Source organism: Megalops cyprinoides, chromosome 2 (assembly GCF_013368585.1).
Source record: "Megalops cyprinoides isolate fMegCyp1 chromosome 2, fMegCyp1.pri, whole genome shotgun sequence".
In the NCBI taxonomy this organism is placed as follows: domain Eukaryota; kingdom Metazoa; phylum Chordata; class Actinopteri; order Elopiformes; family Megalopidae; genus Megalops; species Megalops cyprinoides.
Genome location: NC_050584.1, coordinates 18,249,747 through 18,272,233, shown reverse-complemented (window position 1 = coordinate 18,272,233; position 22,487 = coordinate 18,249,747). Strand labels below are relative to the sequence as shown.

At 42.4% G+C, this 22,487-nt stretch overlaps 1 protein-coding gene across 9 annotated transcripts in view; it reads right to left on the bottom strand.

The window, feature by feature from the left end:
• Window positions 1-22,487, bottom strand: part of unm_hu7910 (un-named hu7910) — a 58,260-nt gene that overhangs the window by 18,718 nt on the left and 17,055 nt on the right. For 3 of the 9 annotated variants that reach the window (XM_036516886.1, XM_036516913.1, XM_036516859.1), the window contains 19 exons: window positions 18,621-18,698; window positions 15,694-15,774; window positions 15,016-15,315; window positions 14,707-14,760; window positions 14,353-14,394; window positions 14,154-14,192; window positions 13,954-13,986; window positions 13,811-13,852; window positions 13,480-13,524; window positions 13,048-13,086; window positions 12,778-12,813; window positions 12,173-12,208; window positions 11,743-11,796; window positions 11,108-11,140; window positions 10,102-10,143; window positions 9,771-9,818; window positions 8,237-8,275; window positions 7,801-7,848; window positions 7,302-7,346 (listed from right to left, as the gene is read on the bottom strand). In XM_036516886.1, coding sequence (XP_036372779.1) covers window positions 7,302-7,346; window positions 7,801-7,848; window positions 8,237-8,275; window positions 9,771-9,818; window positions 10,102-10,143; window positions 11,108-11,140; window positions 11,743-11,796; window positions 12,173-12,208; window positions 12,778-12,813; window positions 13,048-13,086; window positions 13,480-13,524; window positions 13,811-13,852; window positions 13,954-13,986; window positions 14,154-14,192; window positions 14,353-14,394; window positions 14,707-14,760; window positions 15,016-15,315; window positions 15,694-15,774; window positions 18,621-18,698 — 1,134 coding nt within the window. The remainder of the gene's footprint in view (window positions 1-7,301; window positions 7,347-7,800; window positions 7,849-8,236; window positions 8,276-9,770; window positions 9,819-10,101; window positions 10,144-11,107; window positions 11,141-11,742; window positions 11,797-12,172; window positions 12,209-12,777; window positions 12,814-13,047; window positions 13,087-13,479; window positions 13,525-13,810; window positions 13,853-13,953; window positions 13,987-14,153; window positions 14,193-14,352; window positions 14,395-14,706; window positions 14,761-15,015; window positions 15,316-15,693; window positions 15,775-18,620; window positions 18,699-22,487) is intronic. The other 6 variants (XM_036516878.1, XM_036516867.1, XM_036516871.1 and 3 more) reach the window with 6 other exon arrangements.

Genomic DNA, 22,487 nt, shown 5'->3' with positions numbered 1-22,487 from the left:
AAATGCGACACAAAAACAAAAAAAAAAAGACACTGCATCTGTCACAACCTGTTTCTCATAACAGTTTACAGCTTGTTTTGCGAAGCAACACACACACACACACACACACACACGTTCACACGCAGTCACACTCGCACAGAGAGATTCCTGACAATCCGGGGAGTTAGCCTGCCAGCATAAATTCTTTTTCGATATGCAACACGAATTAAGACTCCATACTGTTAATACAAAACGTCAAAAGGAGCCACCATGAAAGATCAGTGCAGATTTGCATAGTATCTTTACACCAACATGTCAATTCTACATCTGATACGTGATTCAGCAATGTCAAACGAGAGCTGAACCATCGCGATTCGATACAATGCGGAAATCCGTGACTCACAAAGCAACATGTTCCCCCTACCTGTTTGTATACACTGCAGTGTCCAAAAAATACAATTACACTAACTGTGCCTAACACAGAACAAAAAGAAAAGGAAAAGAATGAAAGAACTTAATAATTCACTACTTAAGAATAAATCTCTACCTATAAATCTCATCACAGTTCTTAAAGAAAACTGTTTATATTTGCCATGATGGAAAAGTTGAATTAAAAAAAAAGAGAAAAATCATAGAAAAAAAAATGAATTACACAAATCAAATTCTACAGAAAAATGTGTGATGTAATGTGTTTGTGGGTGACTAAGAATCACGTAAGTAATTCGTCACAAAATCTGACAAACAGCATTGCAGAGGAGAAAAAAAAAGTGACTTCACGTTTGACATTTAACCACATGATTGTGACGCCACTGGCCAGAATTCTCTCGATTCATATCGCTCTTTGTTCTGGTTTTTGTTTTTGTTTTGCTCAATGGTGGAAAATGCGCTTCGGCTTCCTTTCAGTGGAATGTAATTTGGGCTGGTCCTCATGGTGTCCCAATTTTCTGTGTTTCAAGCTTTACGTATCTGGAAAACAAGGGGGAAGATTCTAAATTAGAGGACCAGACGGAACTCGGCGCGTTCATCAGTTTGCACCAACATGCAAAAAAACAATCCATTTTGGTGTCTCACTCAGCTTCAGTCATGAGCACTCTGTTCAAACAGCCGCGGTATTGTATCTCCAGGATATCGACACTACGGACTGAAGAGCATGCCAGCTGTGTAGCACAAACTGCTGCAATTAGTCAGCAGTTATTCCACCCATGCAGATACTTCAAGTCTGTGATGGGGTACTTCAAGAAGAAAACAGAAGCCCGTCCGCAACGTGGCTCATATAATTACACAAAGTGTTTGTGCAATAATTTAATTCATTCCCACAAATGTGATTTATACCAATTCATAAACTGATTTACTCCACAGTCCTCCCCTGTGTAAAGAGGATCATCCTGTACTGATCAATGTGGGGTATTTTTATTAAATTGCTGAGATCATGATTGGGAAAGCTGTGTACATGAACTTACTTTCCAGTTCTTCGTAGACAGAGTAGATATTTTGTTCTCCAATTGTAATCCTGGCATACCGCTCACATGCTGATTTCATTATCATTTTTCATATACCCAGATGAGAACTAGAGGGTATGGGAGGGTCAACAACCTTGATCTCTTTGCGTCTCATTCAGAAGACATTCAGTACTGGTTGAACATGACCAATTTTGCTCTTAATATTAGAACATTTCCTTCAACCTGCAATTTACAATGTGCAAGCCTGCACACCAGATCAAACTCTTAGTACCAAAAACAGTGAAATGCTCCATCATGTTTCTCCATGACACAGTGAAAATTTGACTCACTACCGTGCAAGCTCATACCAGTGCAAGGGGTCACCAGCACATTTGTGTTTCAAAGGAGAAACAGCAAAAGCCTAGCTAGAGAGAACAGAGGGAGGGGCTCTAGCCTTCCCAGCCCCTTACATGGTCTTCCCAAGGACACAGGCCTGTAGATTCACACAGGAGACACACCAGTCACACTGACACAATCGCCCCACAGCTCGCTGCACCCTGTGTCCCTGGTCTGAGTGCTACTAAATCACCCTGTGGTGTCGGGCATGCTCAGTAACGATTCAGCCCCAGCACATCCTCCACTGAAGGGCACCTCTGGGCCGCTTGGTCTGGGAGGCGGCCATTTTACGCCTCACGCTCACAGTGCAGCACGTAATGGCCGCTCTGCCGAGGACTCCTGGCTCAGGGGTCAAAGGGTCACATCCCTGGTGGATTACCAAACCCAGCCCCCCACCACCACGCGCATGCATCCCAGCACCAAGAGAACAGTTTCAATTCACCACGACTCAATGCATCCATGAGAAATTTGGCTTGTTAAAACGCTGTCAAATAAAAAGCTATTCCTCAGAGCTTACATGCAATAAAAGTCTAACAGCTTCACAATGAAATTCTGAATTATTTATTGTCAGAGCACAGATGGGAATCTACAGTGTCAGAGTTACTGAAAACAAAAACATGCTGGAGGAATAACCCATTGTATCTCCGTGGCAGTTTTGCTAAACTGAGAGAATAGCCTTTAAAAGTTATAAAAATGCTTGGATATCCCTATCATAAGCTCATGGTAAATTTCAACTATTTTTCCATGAAGCTTTGGAAATGGCTGACAGAACTCACGTCAGGCTATGTTGTGTTTCTCAATACCTCTGCTCTGTGATTAGGTTTTCACCTATCTTATGCAAATGACAGCACAGGCACGGCCATAGATGTTTACGACTTTGCCTTGCGGAAGGGGGGCATGACTTACTGTGACCTACTTCAAAAGAATACTATGTTAATGGTCGTCATCATCTTCAGATGAAGGGATTGGGGCCCTACATTCAAGACTCAATTTTACTGCTTATCCTCAAGAAAGCATGATAATTCATAAGCATTTATCTCAGTCTGAACCACAGTTGTCTGCTGTTGTCATCGGCAGTCACTGACTTTTCCTTCTAATAGAAGCTGTGTCCACACAGAGAGCAGCCAGTGACAAAAGCACAAGCCACCTTTCACATTAATGGCATATCAGGCTGGCTTTGCTTGATTAAAATGTAGCAGAAACCAGCATAATTCCACCATGAAAGTGAAAAAAAAAGCAAAGGCAAATATGTGTATGAGAAATATGAGTTACTCGTCTTTATTCCCCCAATAACAAGAGCCCTATTCATCAGGAAATGTTCATGTATGGCAGCAGAGACTGACAGCTCCTGCTTGCAACAAACGCTCTACGCAAGCTCTACGCAACATATTATGTATCAAACCGCAACACGGTGACTTGTCTTCCCCTCTTTCAGTGTCTTATTCTTCTTGCTATACCGTGAATGACCATGCATTAAAGCACCCAAGCACTTCGGCCCTCGATTTACAAGACTCCAGTTTACATACATTTTATATACGTTACAGGCTGGGGGTGGTACTACACATACTGAGGGCGTGTCGTTAATATTGCCCTAGTGAGTGGTACGCTGGTGTATTCAACACACTGACTTGTAATCTGGTACAACAAAGGATGGTTTTAAACAAGTCAGTGACAGGATCATAGGATGATTTATGTTAAGCATGTGCAAACTGTTAACTTGCCATTACGTTTTTCAAAATATGACAGCTTAAAGAGTACCATTTCCACTGAATATTATTTCAGAGAACAGCCACAAGGGGGCACAGCTGTTCACGTGATACAGGCTTGTCCAACTTAATTACTGTACAGTCACCTATATGGTTTTTCTTCCAGCCACAGCTCTTAAAGAACCAATTACTCCAATGATTCTGTTAATGACTCCTTTCCTGCTAATGACATCCCAGAGCTTAATACTGTCCTCGTGTCCTATTGCATGCTCTCAAACAACACTGCATTATAGTGCGGTTTGGAAACTGCATTAGGGTGTTAAAAAAAAGGCTAAAAACTCACTGGACTGAAGAAGCTCGAAGAACAGGTTGGGAAAACAACAACAGCAACAAAAATACTCATGGCCTTCTAACAGCTTTAACACACCTCATCTAAAGCTGTGCCTCCCACCCATTAACTTCCCTGTGTTTTCACTGCACGGTTTTGCCAGATATCAGATATCAACACCCACTACCAGTCACAGAGCTATACCACAGTCAGATCCACTCAATATCTATTATGCTTGTTCATTTAGCAGATGCTTTTATCCAAAACAACTTATGAGGCCATTATGGCAAGAAGCATCAACAGAAATGAGAAAGGATAATCAACTGAGGTCGAGAGCTAAGCCAATACTTTATTCACAAACAAGTCAATGTTGTGAGACAAAGGGCTTTAGTTATTTCACATAAAACTGCAAGCTTAGAAGTGCAGTTCTGGACTTGGACGTGCAGGTTTGGAACCTCAGCATGCTTCAAATGTACAACAAGACTGTACGGAATGGCTGGTTCACTAATATCTATATTTTTGCAAGATCTGCAGTCACAGGTGTCGATGGGCTTAAATGTGCCCCCAGGCAATGGCACTCCTGTAGAGAATCTTTAGTCTAACAGAGGCCTGTCAGACAGGCAGTTTTCCCTTGCAGAGCCAAAGCCTGGAGATAACAAGGAATGTCAGTAAGGCACTCTTTACAACGTGACTATACTGGCTCATTGTTACATCTTTGAGATGCGAACTTCATTCCATTTAAGTTTCCCTCCAGCAATAGGCAAGAGGTGTAGCCCTCATTGTGACTGTAATCAGTGCAAAGACCAGAGCCCTGTTTGGGGCCTGGGGGTGGTGCTACTGGTCTCCCTCGCTATTGCAGTCCCCTAACACTGTGGTACCCTGATGGCCTTGGTATCTTTAGGGAGCCCGCAGACTCTATCTTAGGCCATATCTCACTAGGCCCTTTCCGTTAGCCTTTCTCTTCCGCTAGGCAAAACAGCAAGCTGAAAGGCGTTTTCTTGTTAAATTTGACTTCCTGTATCTTTCAAGAGTCGCAATTAAAGTTGGACCTTGAAAGGTAACCATTAATTATTTCTTGGTAAAACCTTCCACTGTACAGTGTCTGTTAAGAAATGTTTCTCAACCCTCACCCTGGGGCCACAATGTGTATGCAGATTTTCCAACTGAGCCTGTAATTAGAGCTGTTAACTGGATACTGATCTGGAGTTCGACATCTTTTGAAAGGGTGTTGAACAAATTCAGTCTTTCAAATTTTTTATTAACACAAACGCATCACAGATAGCACACTTCTTTCACAGGATGCATAGTAAATAGCCCGTAAACATGTTAAATACAGATCAGCATTCAAAGAAACTCATTCCATCAAACCTCATGAATTCAAAGCAGTTGAAATGAAGCCCAGCATACGCAGTGTGAAGGCACTGCTGTAATCTACAATGACTTATATTGAGCTCCACCACAGGAAACAGCATGGCCCCTACTGAAAGTGATCCGTGACAATTATTCACAGGGACCCATTGCTCCGCTGAAATTTGCATGTTCAAGTCTGATGACAACATTTAAATGCGAGAGGAGGTTTTTGAGTAACGAGGATCAAGACACTTTGAGGAAATACATCTTATGAGGCTGTCTCTTGAGACAGACAAAATACCACATCGATGCACTGCATTCGCTTACACAACGCTGTTATCAGTTCACGGTTTCTATATGTTCCCCATTTATGCAGGTGGATATTTACTGAGGTGATTTGGTTTGAGTCGCTTGTCTAAGAGCACAGGAGCAGCCCACCAGAGGATCGAACTGGCAACATTTAGGTGTCAGATACTGCCCCTTACCACCCCCTACCAACAGACACAGACTGGCATATGTGTTAGTGGTTTGTGGAGATGAAGAACTAGTGTATCTCTCACCAGTGAGTGTGTCTATGACTTGAATGGATGTTCAGATTAGCCATTATTATTACTGCCTGTGTGTGCACTAAATGGAATGCAATGGAACGCAATGTAAAAACTTGAGATTGGTGTGTAATGAGCAGCAGCATTGCCTTACATGTTATTAGCCTCTTTAACTTTGTTTAACCCATCATTTGTCATTGGAAAGGACTAGGTCTCAACTTTAGGTAAGTTAGCTACTTAGGCAACTTGTTTCCGATTAAAAAGACAGAAACACTTGTTGTTTTATTAGTTTTATGTGTTGTTTTAACCTATCCAGGGACTAGGAATCCAAATTACTCTGGTTAACTTCACACAGACGTGCAAAGTGAAATGATGTTTAACGTGCACTGTCCCTGTTAAATAAACCATTCAAACAGATGAAAGTACCGGTGTATACAGACAGTATACACATAGTTTCAAAACAACTATTTCAAGATAGTTGACATACTGACGATTTTATTCAAAATTCATCACTGTGCAATGTAATATGCTGTCTGTTGACAGCAGATGCCACTTTTTTTCACAGAATAAAACTATGTGTCAGGAGAACATTGGTGTAATCTGACTTACTTGGAGAGGAAACATTTCAAAATGTCTAAACGTGAAATGGTTTTTGTGTGCAATGACTGCCGTCCCCTTAGTCAAAACAACACAAGGAGCTGAAGGGTGTAAAATGCCTCTCTTGTTTTTAAGCATTAAAGAATGAGCAGCACTTTGAAATGACCTTGTATCTGAAAGCAGTGATGAAGTATGGTGGCTAAAATTAACGCAGTCTCCAACAGGCGCAGCTAAAAGTGACAGTGGCCTCCACCTCCCAGTGAATTTAACCTGCCTGTCCAGAACAGCTGTGAATGAGGAGCAGTGAGAAACAGCCACGCCTGTTCAAGATGGCCGGGCCACCTCCGGGGCGCTGCCTAACCCCGAGACAGTGCACGAGCCAGGACCGTGCCCGGAGTAACGACGAATACGAGAAGAACTGTGCATATATTGGGCACGTTACAAATTTGCAGGTGAACGTGAGCTAGGATTACACCAAAATGAGGTGGCTCACGAACATGATCACTTGTTCAGGTCTGCCCAGCTCATGCTGACTGCTAAGGCTCATATTCATACTGTGTCACAGTTGGGAACACAAAAATCTTTATGAACTACTCAATATATTGTTAGGGAAATCACAGCCTACAGATCTCCCTATATTTTTTTTTTATTGCATCATAATAGGCCACTTAGGTTAATGCAGCATCTAAAAACCAGCAGTGTTTTTACCTTTATGACTGCAATTATGTGACTTTTGTTTCTTCATTGTACTTGGAGGATCAATGTTTGACACCCAAAGCATGTAAAAAGGACTAATGCTTGGAGGTTGAAAGCTGCTGGCCTTACTTAAAATACTGCATCACCCTGCCTCAGAAAGGGCAATTCAATATTGAAACGGAGGCAGTTTATACTTTTCCTTGGTATAGTGAGATGGTTTAAAAGTCCAAGGCGACTTGAAAATGTAGATGTGCAATGTATTTACCTGCCGGTTCATCCTGGTGCTGGCCCTCTGGCTGAGCAGGCTCCTCTGTTCAAATGAGAGCAGTTGTTGTAAGCAGGCATGTAAATCCTTACTACTCATTTTTTTTTTAGCAGAACCATTTATCGAGTGTAGCTCAAAAAGGAGCTAACTTTATATGCTATACACGCCATACCCAAGCCGAATTTCTATAGGGGTAGCAAACATAGCGCGCCTCACCTGAAGGTATAACAGCATTGCACCCAGGCATTCAAACCTACACCCCTCTGGTGAAGTCTTGTGCCCCTCCCACTATACCACATGCTGATTATTTTTCCACCTGAAGGTATAACAGCATTGCACCCAGGCATTCAAACCTACACCCCTCTGGTGAAGTCTTGTGCCCCTCCCACCACATGCCGATTATTTTTCTTTTTATTAAACTCAGAGCAGAAAAAAGGCTTTAATTAGTGATCTTGACATGTCCCCATTTAAAAGTGAACATTTTTGCAAAGCCATTTACCAGTTAATTCCTCCACAGGCTGCTCCTCTGCTGGAGCTGGCTCTTCTGCTGGAAGAAAAACACCAGGAATTAGATGGTTAAATATCTCACACTCCTAAACCCGCCTCATAAACCACCAGACAAGATCCTCTAGAGAGAGCCTCTTTACATCAGGTTCATGCGAGTGGTCTTTGGCCACATTGTCAAATAAAATATGTCCAATATTCATTCAAGCATATCACATTCATGCTCATTAAGATCAATGACTAACGGTCCTACCTGATGCAAAGTACAAAACATTTTTAATTTTCTTCCTATGTCAATTGTGACACTGAGAGATTATTATGAAATACCACAGCTGATAACATCTATAACAGCTGTTACCAGCTTTACCAGTTCAAGACAAACAGGGATGAAACTAACACAGATCTATCTAGCAACAGCTTACTGCATTTACCTGCTGGCTCCTCCTGAAAGGATACCTCCTCCTGAGCTTCTGAGGGGAGAGATAGCAAACCATAGTGAGAATCATTCAACAGTCACTTTGCAGCAATACACTCTTTTCCATCATACACACTTTGTGCTTGTGGTCATTCTGTTTATTTTGCAGCACACATAGACATGATGTTCCGTGGCTAACACATATAAGGAGTGCTGTATGCCTTCTTTGTTAGAAATCCACTGACTGGGTAATTTTTTCTGTATCTGCATCTACTGCAGCTATCAACTGGCGTGCTCATTTGGCGTGCATTTCTTCAACATCTGAGTTCAAATATGTTACTATCAGACAAATATGACAGACATGCCAAAAGTAAATCACAGTGGAATGGCCCACAGATTAAGAATTTGGCACGTGGGGCTCTGCAGTGACACAAATGTTTCGGTGAATGATGTGATAAACATCACACCATTCATATGAACAATCACAGAAGAAAGCTTAACTCCGAAAATGTATGCACAATAGCAAGCTTAAAGTTGGAATAAGCTTAACTCCATATGATATTGTTAAAATAAAAACATGAGCAAACGGGGAAACTCCTGAGATGGATGAAAATCCATGGTAAGGGCCAATGAATTTGGTTTTCTTCGTGCTGTATTCTGAATGCAGAATGACGGCCTGGGGGGTGGCGGAGGGCACTGCACAGAATCCACACAGCTAAAAACAGCTATTCTTGGTCAGCAATTCATGCAAATTCAAGACACAACGTGACCAGTGTAAGTGAGCCAAATTAAACCCCAAACTGGCAATGCTATGAATGGATATTGTCTAGCAATGCTGATAAATGTGGCATGACATCCACATTAGTGTAATGATGCCCTGGTGGGCATGTAACAGAGAGCAGTCCAGCCCCCTGCCGGCTACACAACCCCAGAGGTGTCGTTTTATCTAGGGCACGGGCAGCCCTGGCCACACCCACCTGCAGCTCAACAGGGCTTACCTGGGAGCACCTGTGAGGGAGCCCACGGGGCGTCCGCTCTCAATTTCATTTTCCCATGTGATAAGGCAGGATCTCCTGCACTGGCTCCATATCGTTTCAAAGGCAAAACGAAACAACCTAGAAACACGAGTTCAGCACAAAAGGACGGATGGTCTTACCTTCCACTGCAGCTTCTGATAGCGTCTCGGGTTCCACGTTACCACCCCCTCTCACGAAATTTCCATGACTGCCCCCCCAACACTCACTGTCTTTATAGCGTTACACGCATGTAACTGAACACCACAAAGGGAGAAAAATACCCTGACCACAAGCTTATATGTGGATCACGCAAATGCATGACATACTTCTCCCCACCCATGCTATGCTGGCTCCATAATTCTGACCCGAAGGACACAGCTGTGCAGCTTTGCAATTTGAAAGATACTTTATTGATATAGAAACCAATGCATCTTGCACTTTGTTTGGTGTACAAAGTGTTGTCTACGTCAAAATTGTGGCAGCGCTCTTAAACAATCCAATGAAAGCCTTCCATGAATCACAAATGACTTTTACCTGCTACTTCCTCCTGAGGGTTTTCCTCTTCCTGAATGGATTCTTCTGCTACAATTAAATAATAACAATTCAATTAATAAGGAATCATACTATGTGACTCCCACAAAGAACAGACTGTCTGTGTTAGAGTACTTACTCCTTCTTCACTGAGTGCACAATATTAAGAAACAAAAAAACGTGCACCATTTCATTACTACAGAATTGCTTCCCTTCAGCCAATCATCTGCTACAGTGCACCCTCATAATCATAACACATAAACAAAGAACATTTCCCCCATTGAAATTCAAAGATTTACCACTAGGAGTAACATCTTAAACATGCATGATTTACCTCCTTGATCTTCCTCAAGTAATTCTTCTTGAGCCGGTTCATCTGTTAAAAGAATTATCCTTTAATCTTACGAGAAAATTTTCTGTGTCATGACTTGAGACACTGTTAAAGAGTTTTATAAATAAGAGTATTTTTCAAGTGCAATTTCATAAATGTGTGCACTGTTCCTCACCTGTTCTCAAGTTTACACCAAAGAGCCCTTATTTTTATGAAACACAATGAGCTAATTTGAAATTACTTTGTGGTCATATTACCAGCAATCAAAGTCTCATACAAAGCCCAAAACCTCAGAATGCACTCCACCATCTCTCATTCCTCCCTCTCTCTCTCAAATGAACAGCCTATGCTGGAAACTAAGCAACCCTGAAGGGATCGCTGCCAAGTAACACTGAAATCTTATGAAATTCTATCCCCATAGACACAAAATAACTAGCCCACGACAGCCACCTAAGCATGTTCTGAGGAGCCATATTGAGAAAAACATAAAAAATAGTGACTTCTTGAAGCGAGTCTGAAATCAACTATCCATTCACTTAAAAGTTTTCCCCCGATACAGCACTATGCACTTCATCTGGACACCAGATAACCCCTGAATCCTAAGGTAAGTGCAACAATACGTTTACTATGAAATTTAGTGTGGCTTTACCAGAATAGATGAAATATGGACACACCATGCATGTTTCTACCCTATGTTATGTACAGACTCAGCAGATAACTCAGTAAGTTATCCTTTCATGTTAACATTTCCTGTGGTTCAGTAAAATTACTTATACCACTGCCAATAAAGATTCTTCATTATCACTTGACTACAGCCAGAACATGAAAACCAAAGTCACTTTGCATAAGGATGGTTTCATCAGAACCATCACTGAAATAAGCATCTCATACACAGTGATTCACTGGGTGAAGGCGTTGCAATCCCTTTAGCAAAGATAACAGCAATGAACAGCATAATAGACATTATGGAAGATAATTATGTAAGGTTAAAGACTGCCATTTGTCTCACCTTCTGATTCAGTCACAGACTCAGCTTCTAGATCTGTTGAGAAAAGGCAAGAGGTAAAAGAAGGGTGGATAAACATTTCTCTAAACATTAATGTTCATACCAGTCCTCCCACATATTTAACTGCAGCATTCTTGACATTGACACATGCGTGAATGTGTCAGTATCTGAACCAGTCTGAGTGAGTGCTTGTGTAGACCCACTCTCTGCCTATCCGCCTGTGCCTGTGTGTCTAGGGGCCTATGCCCCTATCTGCGTATGCCTGTGCTTTGTGCGTTTTGCGTGTACATATCTGCGTCTGTACCCACAACAGCACGTTTCCGTATAAGCAAATCTGTGTCAGTCTGTCTATCCATCCTTGAGTGAATGGGTGTGTGTATACATGCACACGTGTGTGATAACGTGTGTGTGCCTGTGAGGGGTTGTGTGTGCACATGTGTGTGTGTGTGAGTGTGCATGTGTGTGGTTGTGTGTGTGCGCGGGGGGGGGGGGGGGGGGGGTGTTTGTGCATGTGTATGTATGTATGTATATTTGTGTGTGGTTGTGTGCGTGTGTCTGTGCGAAGGTGTGTGTATGTGCGTGTATGTGCATGTATGTGTATAGAGGAGGGAAGGCTTCAAGAAGTGTCAGTAGCAGACCTGCTTCCTCTGTCAGCTGGGACTCCGCCGGCGCGCTCTCCTCCTGCGGCTCTTCTGTGTGAAAGGGGAAGCAGAAGTCAGACGAGTGTTGCTTCTTATTTCCTCTTGCCCTGCATCTCTAGATCTGTATTCAAACCCACAGTCCCGGCTCCCTGTTCTCTATCACAGCAGTGACTACAGCCGCTTCCACACGGCAGTCTGAGACACTCTACGACCTGTGCACGCACTGTGGGACAAGTGTGCACGCAAACACAGCTGGCTGCTCAGCCTGTCACGTCCACAGCGGCTGCCTGGCTGCCAATCCACAGCCGTTACTACCACCCTTACTCTGACGCGCTTAAAAGGGTAAAATGTTTCACTCGGTACGCACAGTCAGTTCACAAAATCAACATTTAACGTGTTTTAAGACTTGAAGATTAAAAACACTTACCCTCTGTTTCTTCTGGTTGAGCATCCTCGACAATTTCTAGAATAAGTCAAATTCAGACCAATGAAAAAACACTGGAATTATGCCTTATTGTTCTACCAATAAAGTTAATGCAAAATGACAGTTCCAATAATGTATGCATGTCCAATGCAATTAAGTACATGCACTTAAAATGCGTTAATACTAAGCCAAAGACACTGAAGAAATTACCACTTATATCTTAACATTACATGAGGAAATCTGTTTCCATATGAGGATCCTAAAAGATCACATAGGCGCATTTATCTGTAAGGATAGGATTATTATTAGGATACTTTTCAATATAACCCAAGTCCTCTAGAACTGTCCAGTAAAACTGACTTGTCAGCTAAACTCAGTATCTTGGGGAAAGACTTGACTGGGTAAAAACTTTCTGTGCAGATTCTGTAGGTTTGCCTTGACCATTTTTAAACCCCTTCAACTAATGACATGGTATGTCTTGCATTTTCTGTCTGATGATTGCTCATTCTTTCAGCATTCTTGAAATTTGTAAACCGAAGCAAAGAGCAACAACACATGCAGTGGTAATCAGCTCCCTTTTCCAGCTCTTCTCTCTTCCATGACCTTACCTCCTGCTGTGTCAATAACATCTTCTGTGTTGTCCTCTTCAGGTTATGCAAGATAAACACGCAGCGTAAATAAACATGGCCAGGAGATAACTGCTTAACCTTCTTAGCAGATGCACACTTTCAATGTCAAAGGCAATGAGAGACAACTTTATGTATGAAAAAGTCTAACTCATAATCACATGATACGATAGGGAGGCAAGCAAATGAAGGAGCACTGAGGCATTTCTGACGACCTAGGCCAGAATAATAATCATACATTATCATATTTACCATATGGGTGTGCATCCAGGTCATCGCCTGCGCTGTCGGCTAGATATAAAAAACAAACAAATAAAACACCAGTTAACAACCCAAAGACCTCAATTACAAGGAGAGACAATTTGTGCATACTGGTTGCCAGCCACAGCACCCAACACTATGATGCATACAGAACAGATGTTGCAGAACAGATAAGCAACACATTGGCAAGATGGAAACTGTCTAATCCCTGAAACCAGGATCTTCAGTGTGTGTTACACCAGAACAACCCTTGTACTGAGAATTAAGTGCAACATCTAAGTTGGTCTTGTTTATGCTAATATTCTCTTCTTCTTCCATTGGCTGTTTGCACATTCTTATTAGACCAGAAAGCTCAACATTGACCCGAAGATGTACACATCTGTATTTTTAATCCGAACTGCACTAGGGGGGGTGAACACTTACCGGAATCCGAATCCTCCTCCACAAGTTCCGGAAGAGGGACAGCTGCTAAATAAATAAATAAATAAATACGCTGATGAAATGTGAGTGAACAGGACCTCAAAGTGTATTCAGAAGAGTCATTTGGTCGTGTGACAGATCAGAAAATGATTATCAAACCTAAAAGCGCTAGCAGAGAGAGAATGACAATGGAGTTGAATTTAAGAACAATGAAACAATGAGAAATGTAGGACATTACACTTTGATGTGTGATGATGACAGCTGGAAATGGTACAGCACTACAAGACCTTGACTACCTCTATCTACAGCACACAGCACACAGAGTCAAACGAACCTTGGATTTCAAATTCCACCTCCATGGTCTGAGATCCATAGACTGTTACAAGCAATGAAATTACATAATGTTAGGGGGGCTAGATGTCAGCTACCACAGTCTCATGGCGTAGGCAAAATCTCAAGGCAGAGTTTGATTCTTACCATCATCTTCACTCTCCATGACAGTGGCAGCATCTGCAAGGCAAAACAACACCAATGCTCAACACTTGATGCACTTCACTGCTTTTGAGAACTAACACAGTTTTAAGTGCAATCCCTTTCTACAGCTGGTTTTACATGAATGTCAGGGCTATTAAACAGCCTACAAATATTGGAAAACAAACAAGAAAGTCAATAAAAACCTTGGACTTCTCCATCGTCCTCGCTTGGAGAGTCTTCCTCTGTAGAGAGAGCAAAGCAAAGTCAGTAAGGAAGCTGCATGTAATTTAGGAAACTGGACTGTTAACATAAGAGTGAATCCACTATATATCTGTTCCATTTGGAGTGATCTCACTGTAGTTAAAACTGCTGACTGTGAACTGCTGTGAAAACTCAACACACCTGCAAGCTGTTCATTATCTGGGATCTCGCTTGCCTCTGGTTCTGTAATGATGAGAATCAGGCGTCAGTTCAATTGGAACAATGTGAGAGAGGAAACTGAGTTACTGAAGCTGACTTTTACAAAGTCTGTTTACTCTGTTATTGTCAAAATGTGATCCTCTAACTGTATTTAAGGGGAGATGGTAATGCATCTTGTTGTGCTGGAGGAAGCTCCAGCTATGTGGCTTATAGCAGACTAAGTATGGCGAAGATCAGACAGAATTCTCTGTGGGCTATGTCCATGCTACCAAAGTATGAACGCCTCTTTTCAGGAGATGGCAGTTAAACAGTTTGGCCCATGGTGACAGCTTTTACCTGCTTCTTCTTCAATGGGTGCAGCTTCTTCTGCGTCTTCTGTCTCTGGAGCTTCTGAAAGGAGCAAAGAGAATTATAATTGCACCCCCATGACCAAAGTATTGAAAATATATTTAGAAGTGTTCAATTTTGGCCAAAAGGTGTAAGCTACAGGACTGCTCATCGCCAGGCCTTTAAAATGCATTACTTAGCTCTGCTTAGGGTTTCAGTACCATAGCACCATGGTTAGACTGAAAGGCTCACCAAACAGCTGCCATTTTCCCACCCTCTGTGTATGTGAGTGCACTCAGTGCTGAAGAAGGTTCTCACCCTCTTCTACGGGAGCAGCCTCCTCAGGCTCTGCCTCTGGCTCTGGCTCTGACTCTGCAGCCTCTTCGACAGGCTCTTCCACCTCCTCTGAGGTTTGCTCTTGGGCCTCAGGGGCAGCTTCCTCCTCGACCGCCTCCACCTTCTCCTCTACCTCAGGAACCTGTTCCTCCACTACCTCCTCCTCTGGAGCTTCAATCTCTTCGGGCTCGGGGGCTTCGTCAGCAGCGACCTCTTCTTCTACGGCTGGTGCCGCCTCCTCCTCGGGCTCCACCTCAGCCACATCCTCCACCACCTCCGGCTCTGTCGACAAAAAAAAAAACATTTAAGATGGACCTGTACTACACATAACAATGACATCCCTGAACATGTGCAAGCATTTAAACTAAGCGGCAAATAGGATCAGAACTGTGTGTCTAACGGATGAAGAAACAATCTAGATCTGAAAACAGAACTGAGGCAAGCAGGGAAGCAAGCCAAGCTAATGTTCTGTGACATGTTTAGTTTTCAAAGGCAGAGTTTGAACAGCAGGGTTAAAACAAGCAGATTACGGAATGAAATGCAGCAAAATCCCCTTCGGCACTATTGCATCCAATCTGGAACGTGCGCTTATTTCCTGGTGAGGTACAGAGAGTATAAGCAAACAAGATTGCAACGTGAAAATCCAAATCCCATCCACACCTGGCGGAGCCTGCGCCACTTCCTCTGTCACAATGGGCTGGATCTCCTCCTCCACCACAGTTTCAGGTTCGGGCTCTGGTTCTGGTTCAGAAAAATCCATTCAGAGCCTCTGAAACCATGCAACCATGGGCTGCTGCCTCAAAAGCCTGCTATACAGCTGTTACCTGTACACCAGGCAGTAGCGCTCATAAAAATCCATGCTGCTCAAGGATCTTTCGTGTGCTCAGCACTGTCATAAGTCATTACAATATAAACTACTGCAATTAAAACATATGGCTCCAGGTCTCTCTAAATCAAATGCTAGCTATCACAGAACGCGGCTGTATAAACTGTACTACTGTTCCAACTGCTTTGGATAGGGTAACACCCAGAGGCTTCCCTGCTACTCCATTATTAAGTCTGTCTACCAATATAACAACCTTCTGTATGTTTTTATTCACTCTCCCAAAGGAGCACTAACATATGTCACACAAATGCACAATATTACATATATGTAACATTATATATCTGTATATAATTTTATAGATGTATATTATGTATGACTACATCTACTCAAAATGCATCTAGGACTGCTCTCTGTACACTTACCAGGAGTTCATCTCACATTTATCATCTAACATGAATACTGAATTAAAGCAGAATGGGACAAAACAGTAGTGTTTTAACTGTACCTTGGATACACCAATAACAAATGTGAGTGGTCCTTAGAAGACTACATTTATATTCTCACACATCCACACTAGATGCCTTTTGAGATACACTATCTGGCCAAAAGTATGTGGACACCTGACCATCACACCTATATGAGCTTACTGAACATCCCCCTCCAAAACCATCGGCATTAATATGGAGTCAACCCCCCCGCCCTCCCTTTGCATCTACAACAGCCTCCGCTCTTCTGGGAAGGCTCTCCACAATATTTTGGAGTGCGTCTGTGGGAATATGTGCCCATTCAGCCAAAAGAGCATTTGTGAGGTCAGGCACGGATGTTGGACAAAAAGGCCTGGCTCGCAATCGGCATTCTAATTCATCCCAAAGGTGCTGAATCGGGTTGAGGTCAGGGCTCTGTGCAGGCCACTGGAGTTCCTCCACACCAAACTCGTCAAACCATGTCTTTATGGATGTTGCTTTGTGCACAGGGGCACAGTAATGTTGGAATAGGAAAGGGCCATCCCCAAATAGTTGCCACAAAGTTGGAAGCATACAATTGTCTAAAATGTCTTTGTATGCTGTAGCATTAATGTTACCCTTCACTGGAAGTAAGGGGCCTAGCCCCAACCCTGAAAAACAGCCCCAGACCATTATCCCTCCTCCACCAAACTTTACAGTAGGCACTGTGCATTCCAGTAGGTAGCGCTCTCCTGGCATCTGCCAAACCCAGATTTGTCCATCAGACTGCCAGATAGTGAAGCATGATTCATCACTCCAGAGTCCAGTGGCAGCGTGTTTTGCATCACTCCAGCTGTCGCCGCTTGGCATCCCGCATAGTGATGTTAGGCTTGTGTGCACCTGCTCGGCCATGGAAACCCATTTCATGAAGCTCCCGACACACAGTTCTTGTGCTGATGTTGCAGCCAGAAACAGTTTGGAACTCTGTAGTGAGTGATTCAACACTGGAGAGACGGTTTTTACGTGCTATGCGCTTCAGCGCTCGGCGGCCCTGCTCTGCAACTTTGCATGGTCTACCGCTTCGTGGCTGAGCTGTTGTTGCTCCTAGACACTTCCACTTGACAATAACAGCACTTGCAGTTGACCGGGGCAGATCTAGCAGGACAGAAATTTCACAAACTGATTTGTGGCAAAGACAGCATCCTATGACAACGCCACATTTAACATCACTTAGCTCTCCAGTACGACTCATTCTACTTCCAAGGTTTGTCTACGGAGATCGCATGGCTATGTGCTTGATTTTATGCACCTGTTAACAATTGATGTGGCTGAAACACCCGAACTCAATAAGTAGGAGGGGTGTCCACATACTTTTGGCCATATAGTGTATCTTACCCCCATTAAACTTCGTCCCGCATCTCAGATCTACCAAAATTATGAGAATTTAAGGTCGTTAAATCACATATCACGCACAGGGGACTAAACATGGCAATATGATGGCAATAAAATTGAACTGCATTCTATTGCATTTATAGTTTGAAAAGTTAAGTATACAGCTTTAATATTTAAAGAATGAAACAAAAGCAGAAGTGTTTGATGTGTCACTTTGATGTAGATCTGTAGTCTGCAAGAACACAGAAATTGAATCATGTTCCAGTGTTGCTAACTTAACACATAATTTTAACTCCAAGGTATTTGACACTGACAAAGTACTGATGACAAGATGAGAAAACTCCTTATTCATGAACATTAGTAGTACAAGTCTGGGCATGCCATGATCAGATCAATGGGAAGGCTTCAAAGAAGATTTGCTCCATTTCGGCAAATGCAACCAGTACGCAGCAAACAAATTTATTTAAAAAATGGTGCAGCTGATCATTCCTATTCCTGAACAGATGATGTAACAAAACCTACCACGTGAGAGTGCATCTCATATGTGAATGTCAAAGAGAACATATTGGGTAAACAAGGCTGAACACTGCCTATGTCTTTCTAGGTTTACATAACAAATGGTATGTGGAAATACCTGCTTATCTGCACCTAACTTTAGGCGAGCACTGCTTCTTATGGTCCTGAACCAATGAGGATTACCTCAAAAATTGCTCCTCTAATGTAAGTTTGAATATGCTGTACGACATCTTGTCCACATTCCTTTACTATGGCAGGATATTTAACTTGTAGTCTGTTACGTGTCTTCTTGTATATTTCTGGTAGTGAGAAAATACAGTAGCTTGTATTTCATTCAAAAGGGAAGGATTAGTGACAACAATGGAAAATGGTGAATGGTTTAGGCATGTCTGATGTGAGTGTGCTCTTACCTGGTTCTTCCACTGGAGGTGCAGGGGCATGTGCTGCGGCTTCCATTATCACAACAGCAGCTGGCTTCTCTTTCAGCCCTGCATGTCCCAGATAGCGAGGTAAACTTATGAAGCACTACTTTCTTTGTGAGAATTTACCCCTTTCAGAAATGGCACTCTCATATTTCAGTTTTGGCAGAGACAGAAGAATGGATCACCAAGTACCAGTTTTTGAATATCAAGAGTGATGTTCAAATGCATAGGGTCCAGTAACTGAAGAAAGCTGCATATGAGTACAGTCAGCAAGATTGAGATAGAAAAAAAAACATTTAGCAGAAATGGCAAGACATAAAAAGCAAAACTAAACTAAGTCTAATTGACACAACTGACTTGGGTTTACTTTTGTTCTTGGCCTTTTAGCCCCAAACTTTATCAGCTTCGAATGAAATGAGACAATATCAAACAATGTGTATTGAAGGTCCAGGAAAGACAAGAGTGAGACAGAATAAAATTTTTGAGGACAGTTCAAGGAAATCAGTGAGGTCATTGAGCTTTTCACACATTTAATCTGACTAACATGTTAGAACTGTTGTAGAAATAGCTGCTGAAGAGACTTGAATATCACAGTAATCTTAATATACACAAGTAACAGCCTGATGGTCTGAAACTCAGTTTCACATGAATCCACAATTCACTTAACAAGACTGACTGAAGGCACACCTTAACAGCTATGTCTTTTTTACATTCACCCTGAAGGCAGCACCAAAATGAACACGTTGAGCACCAGTTATATGATCCACGGTCGAGCTCCCCAGTGATATCAGAGATCAGTTTTGTAACAAGCAAGTTTGACTTATGCACTGGAATCAAATGTGGAAATGCTTGTTTTTCTCCTTTCACTTGCCGTTGACACTTGGTAAACAATGATATTGATGTATTTCAGCACTTTGAGAAAGAAGGTCTTCACTGTATTGTGAAATATAGAAGTGCCTTTCACAGACACAACATCTGTGAAAATCTAACAGGTTTATTCAACACAAACAGAACTCATATTCTTCAATAAGAAATATAAATGCCTTTCCCATCACACAATATTTTCAACAGAGTTAACACATTTGCCATCTCTATTAGCGCTACACATGGAGTTACACAGTACCTGCTTGAGACTTTACAGTTTCATCAAGAACTGGAGAAACTCATTAATATAAAATTAAGTTACAGTTTTCTTGTATGAGATCTCCAATAAAACAATACAGTTGCTGAATCTCAATGGCATACTACAGCTTAACACACTATACACATTTAGGCAACCTGACAACTTCCAACCTCCAAATATTACTTCAGCTTCTTTAAGGACAAATCCCTTGTGTTGAGGCTATGTATTATGGAATAAACCATTCCAAGGGGGGCAACCCTACACTGACTCTCCATTGCTTATCCAGTAGAACCTTGCAGCCTCAGTTCCCTATGTACAACCGTTAGGGAACTTTAAACATCAACCAAAGTTTTAATGGTGTTACATCACTTCTTGGATTCCTTGGGAGACTTCTTGCCTGAGGGTTTGAGAAGATCCTTCAAAGATCTTCTCTCCTCTTTGGAGCTTTTTTCATCTTTCTTGGTGCCAGCTTTACCATCCTTGTCTGCTTTCTTATCTCCTTCAGATGAACCAGATTTCTTAGTGTCTTTTGCTTGGATTACTGATTTCTTACTTGTTTTTTTCTGCAGTTTCTCTTCTTTGTCTTGTTTATCTGCTTTCTCCTTCTCTACCCTCTCTTTCTCAGCCTTCTCCTTGGTGGATCTTTCTTTCTCCGCTTTCTCTTTCTCTGCCTTTTCCTTTGCAGCCCTCTCTTTCTCCGCTTTCTCCTTCTCAGCCTTTTCCTTTGCAGCCCTCTCTCTCTCCGCTTTCTCTTTCTCAGCCTTCTCCTTCGCTGCTCTTTCTTTCTCCGCTTTCTCCTTCTCAGCTCTTTCCTTCTCAGCCTTTTCCTTTGCAGCTCTTTCTTTCTCCGCTTTCTCCTTCTCAGCCTTTTCCTTTGCAGCCCTCTCTTTCTCTGCTTTCTCTTTCTCTGCTTTCTCCTTCTCAGCCTTCTCCTTCGCTGCTCTTTCTTTCTCTTTCTCCTTCTCAGCCTTTTCCTTTGCTGCTCTTTCTTTCTCCACTTTCTCCTTCTCAGCTCTTTCCTTCTCAGCCTTCTCCTTTGCTGCTCTTTCTTTCTCTGCTTTCTCCTTCTCTGCCTTTTCCTTTGCAGCTCTTTCTTTCTCCGCTTTCTCCTTCTCAGCCCTTTCCTTCTCAGCCTTCTCCTTCGCTGCTCTTTCTTTCTCCGCTTTCTCCTTCTCAGCCTTCTCCTTCGCTGCTCTTTCTTTCTCCGCTTTCTCCTTCTCAGCTCTTTCCTTCTCAGCCTTCTCCTTTGCAGCTCGTTCTTTCTCAGCCTTCTCCTTCTCTGCCCGTTCTTTCTCCGCTTTCTCCTTCTCTGCCCGTTCTTTCTCTGCCTTCTCCTTCTCTGCTCGTTCTTTCTCCGCTTTCTCCTTTGCTGCTTTTTCTCTCTCCTCTTTCTGTCTCCTTTCAGCCTCTTCTCTCTCCTGTTTCTCCTTTTCCTCCCGTGCCCTCTTCTCCTCCTCTTCCCTGAGTTTAGCCTCAGCTCTTTCCTTAGCTCTCTGGGCTACTTCCTCTCTCTGGACTTCCAGCTCCCTGGCTGCTCGCCTCTCCTCCTCTTCTTTGGCAATCATGATCCTGACCTCAGACAGGGCCATTCTGGCTATCTTTTTGGCCTCAATCTTCTCATGGATCATCCTCAGTTGCTCTTTCAATGCTTCCCTCAACTTCCGCCCAATTTCTTTTGTGGAGTGCTCTGGGAATCAAAAACTGCACTTAACCATAAAAACAGCTGCAGACTGACCATTTTCAGAGGCAACAAGCACCACAAGGCCTAGTAGCAAGATGCAACATATATAGCCTTGCACTCAAAACCAACCAGACACTACACGTTAAAAATCATCAGCGGCCTAACCATTTCCACACTTACAGCTGTAACAAGCAAAGACAAACATTAATTTAACAAGAACTGAATGACATCAATGACATTGCACATACAGAGGCAGATGCTGGGACACAAAATGAGATTCTACCACTTTATTCTAGGAAAGTGCTTTCAGTATCCCTTGGTACTCCATTACTCCATGTAATAGGCTTAGTAACAAGGGAGTTTCTGGCTGCCCTGCCTCTGGCATTAATACACAATGGCACTTTTGTACGATTTGGGAATGTGGTGAATATGATAAATTACTCACATATCCAAACATTACCCCCACTGCACTCTTAGTGTTTTGTATTTGGAATATAATATTAAGGAGGCATGTATTCAGAAAAAAAGCTGCAATAAAATTAGCTTGCTGATTGGATTCACATATGCAGGGAGATCAATATACAGCTAACTAGGTAAATGGCTACATCAGGACAGTTGTAGTGATAACAAACAGACATTATCAAATTATCAAATACTTGCTCACAATGCGACGGCCTTAAGTAAAGGGTTAACAAATGTTATTTGGTTCATTAGTAAGCAAGCTGATTTGCTACTTAAGCTAATGTTAGCTGTCCAAAACTGTTTCACGAGAACAACAAATTGGCTGGAGTATTATGCCTTTTTCCACGAAAGTGGCAAGGACAATAACAACACACTTGTCCTGCATATTTGCTTACAGTAACAATTTCGAGGTTTTCTATTATAGAGCGACTACAAGCATACAGATGAGCTTTGGACACAACGTGTGTTTTCTCACCACCTCATTGTTAATTTATGTATCTAATGTTTTGATATTCTAATGACCCTATTTGGCCATGAAGGCCTTTGGATTGGTATTACATCCGTATCTCTCTTCAAAATTCCATTATGG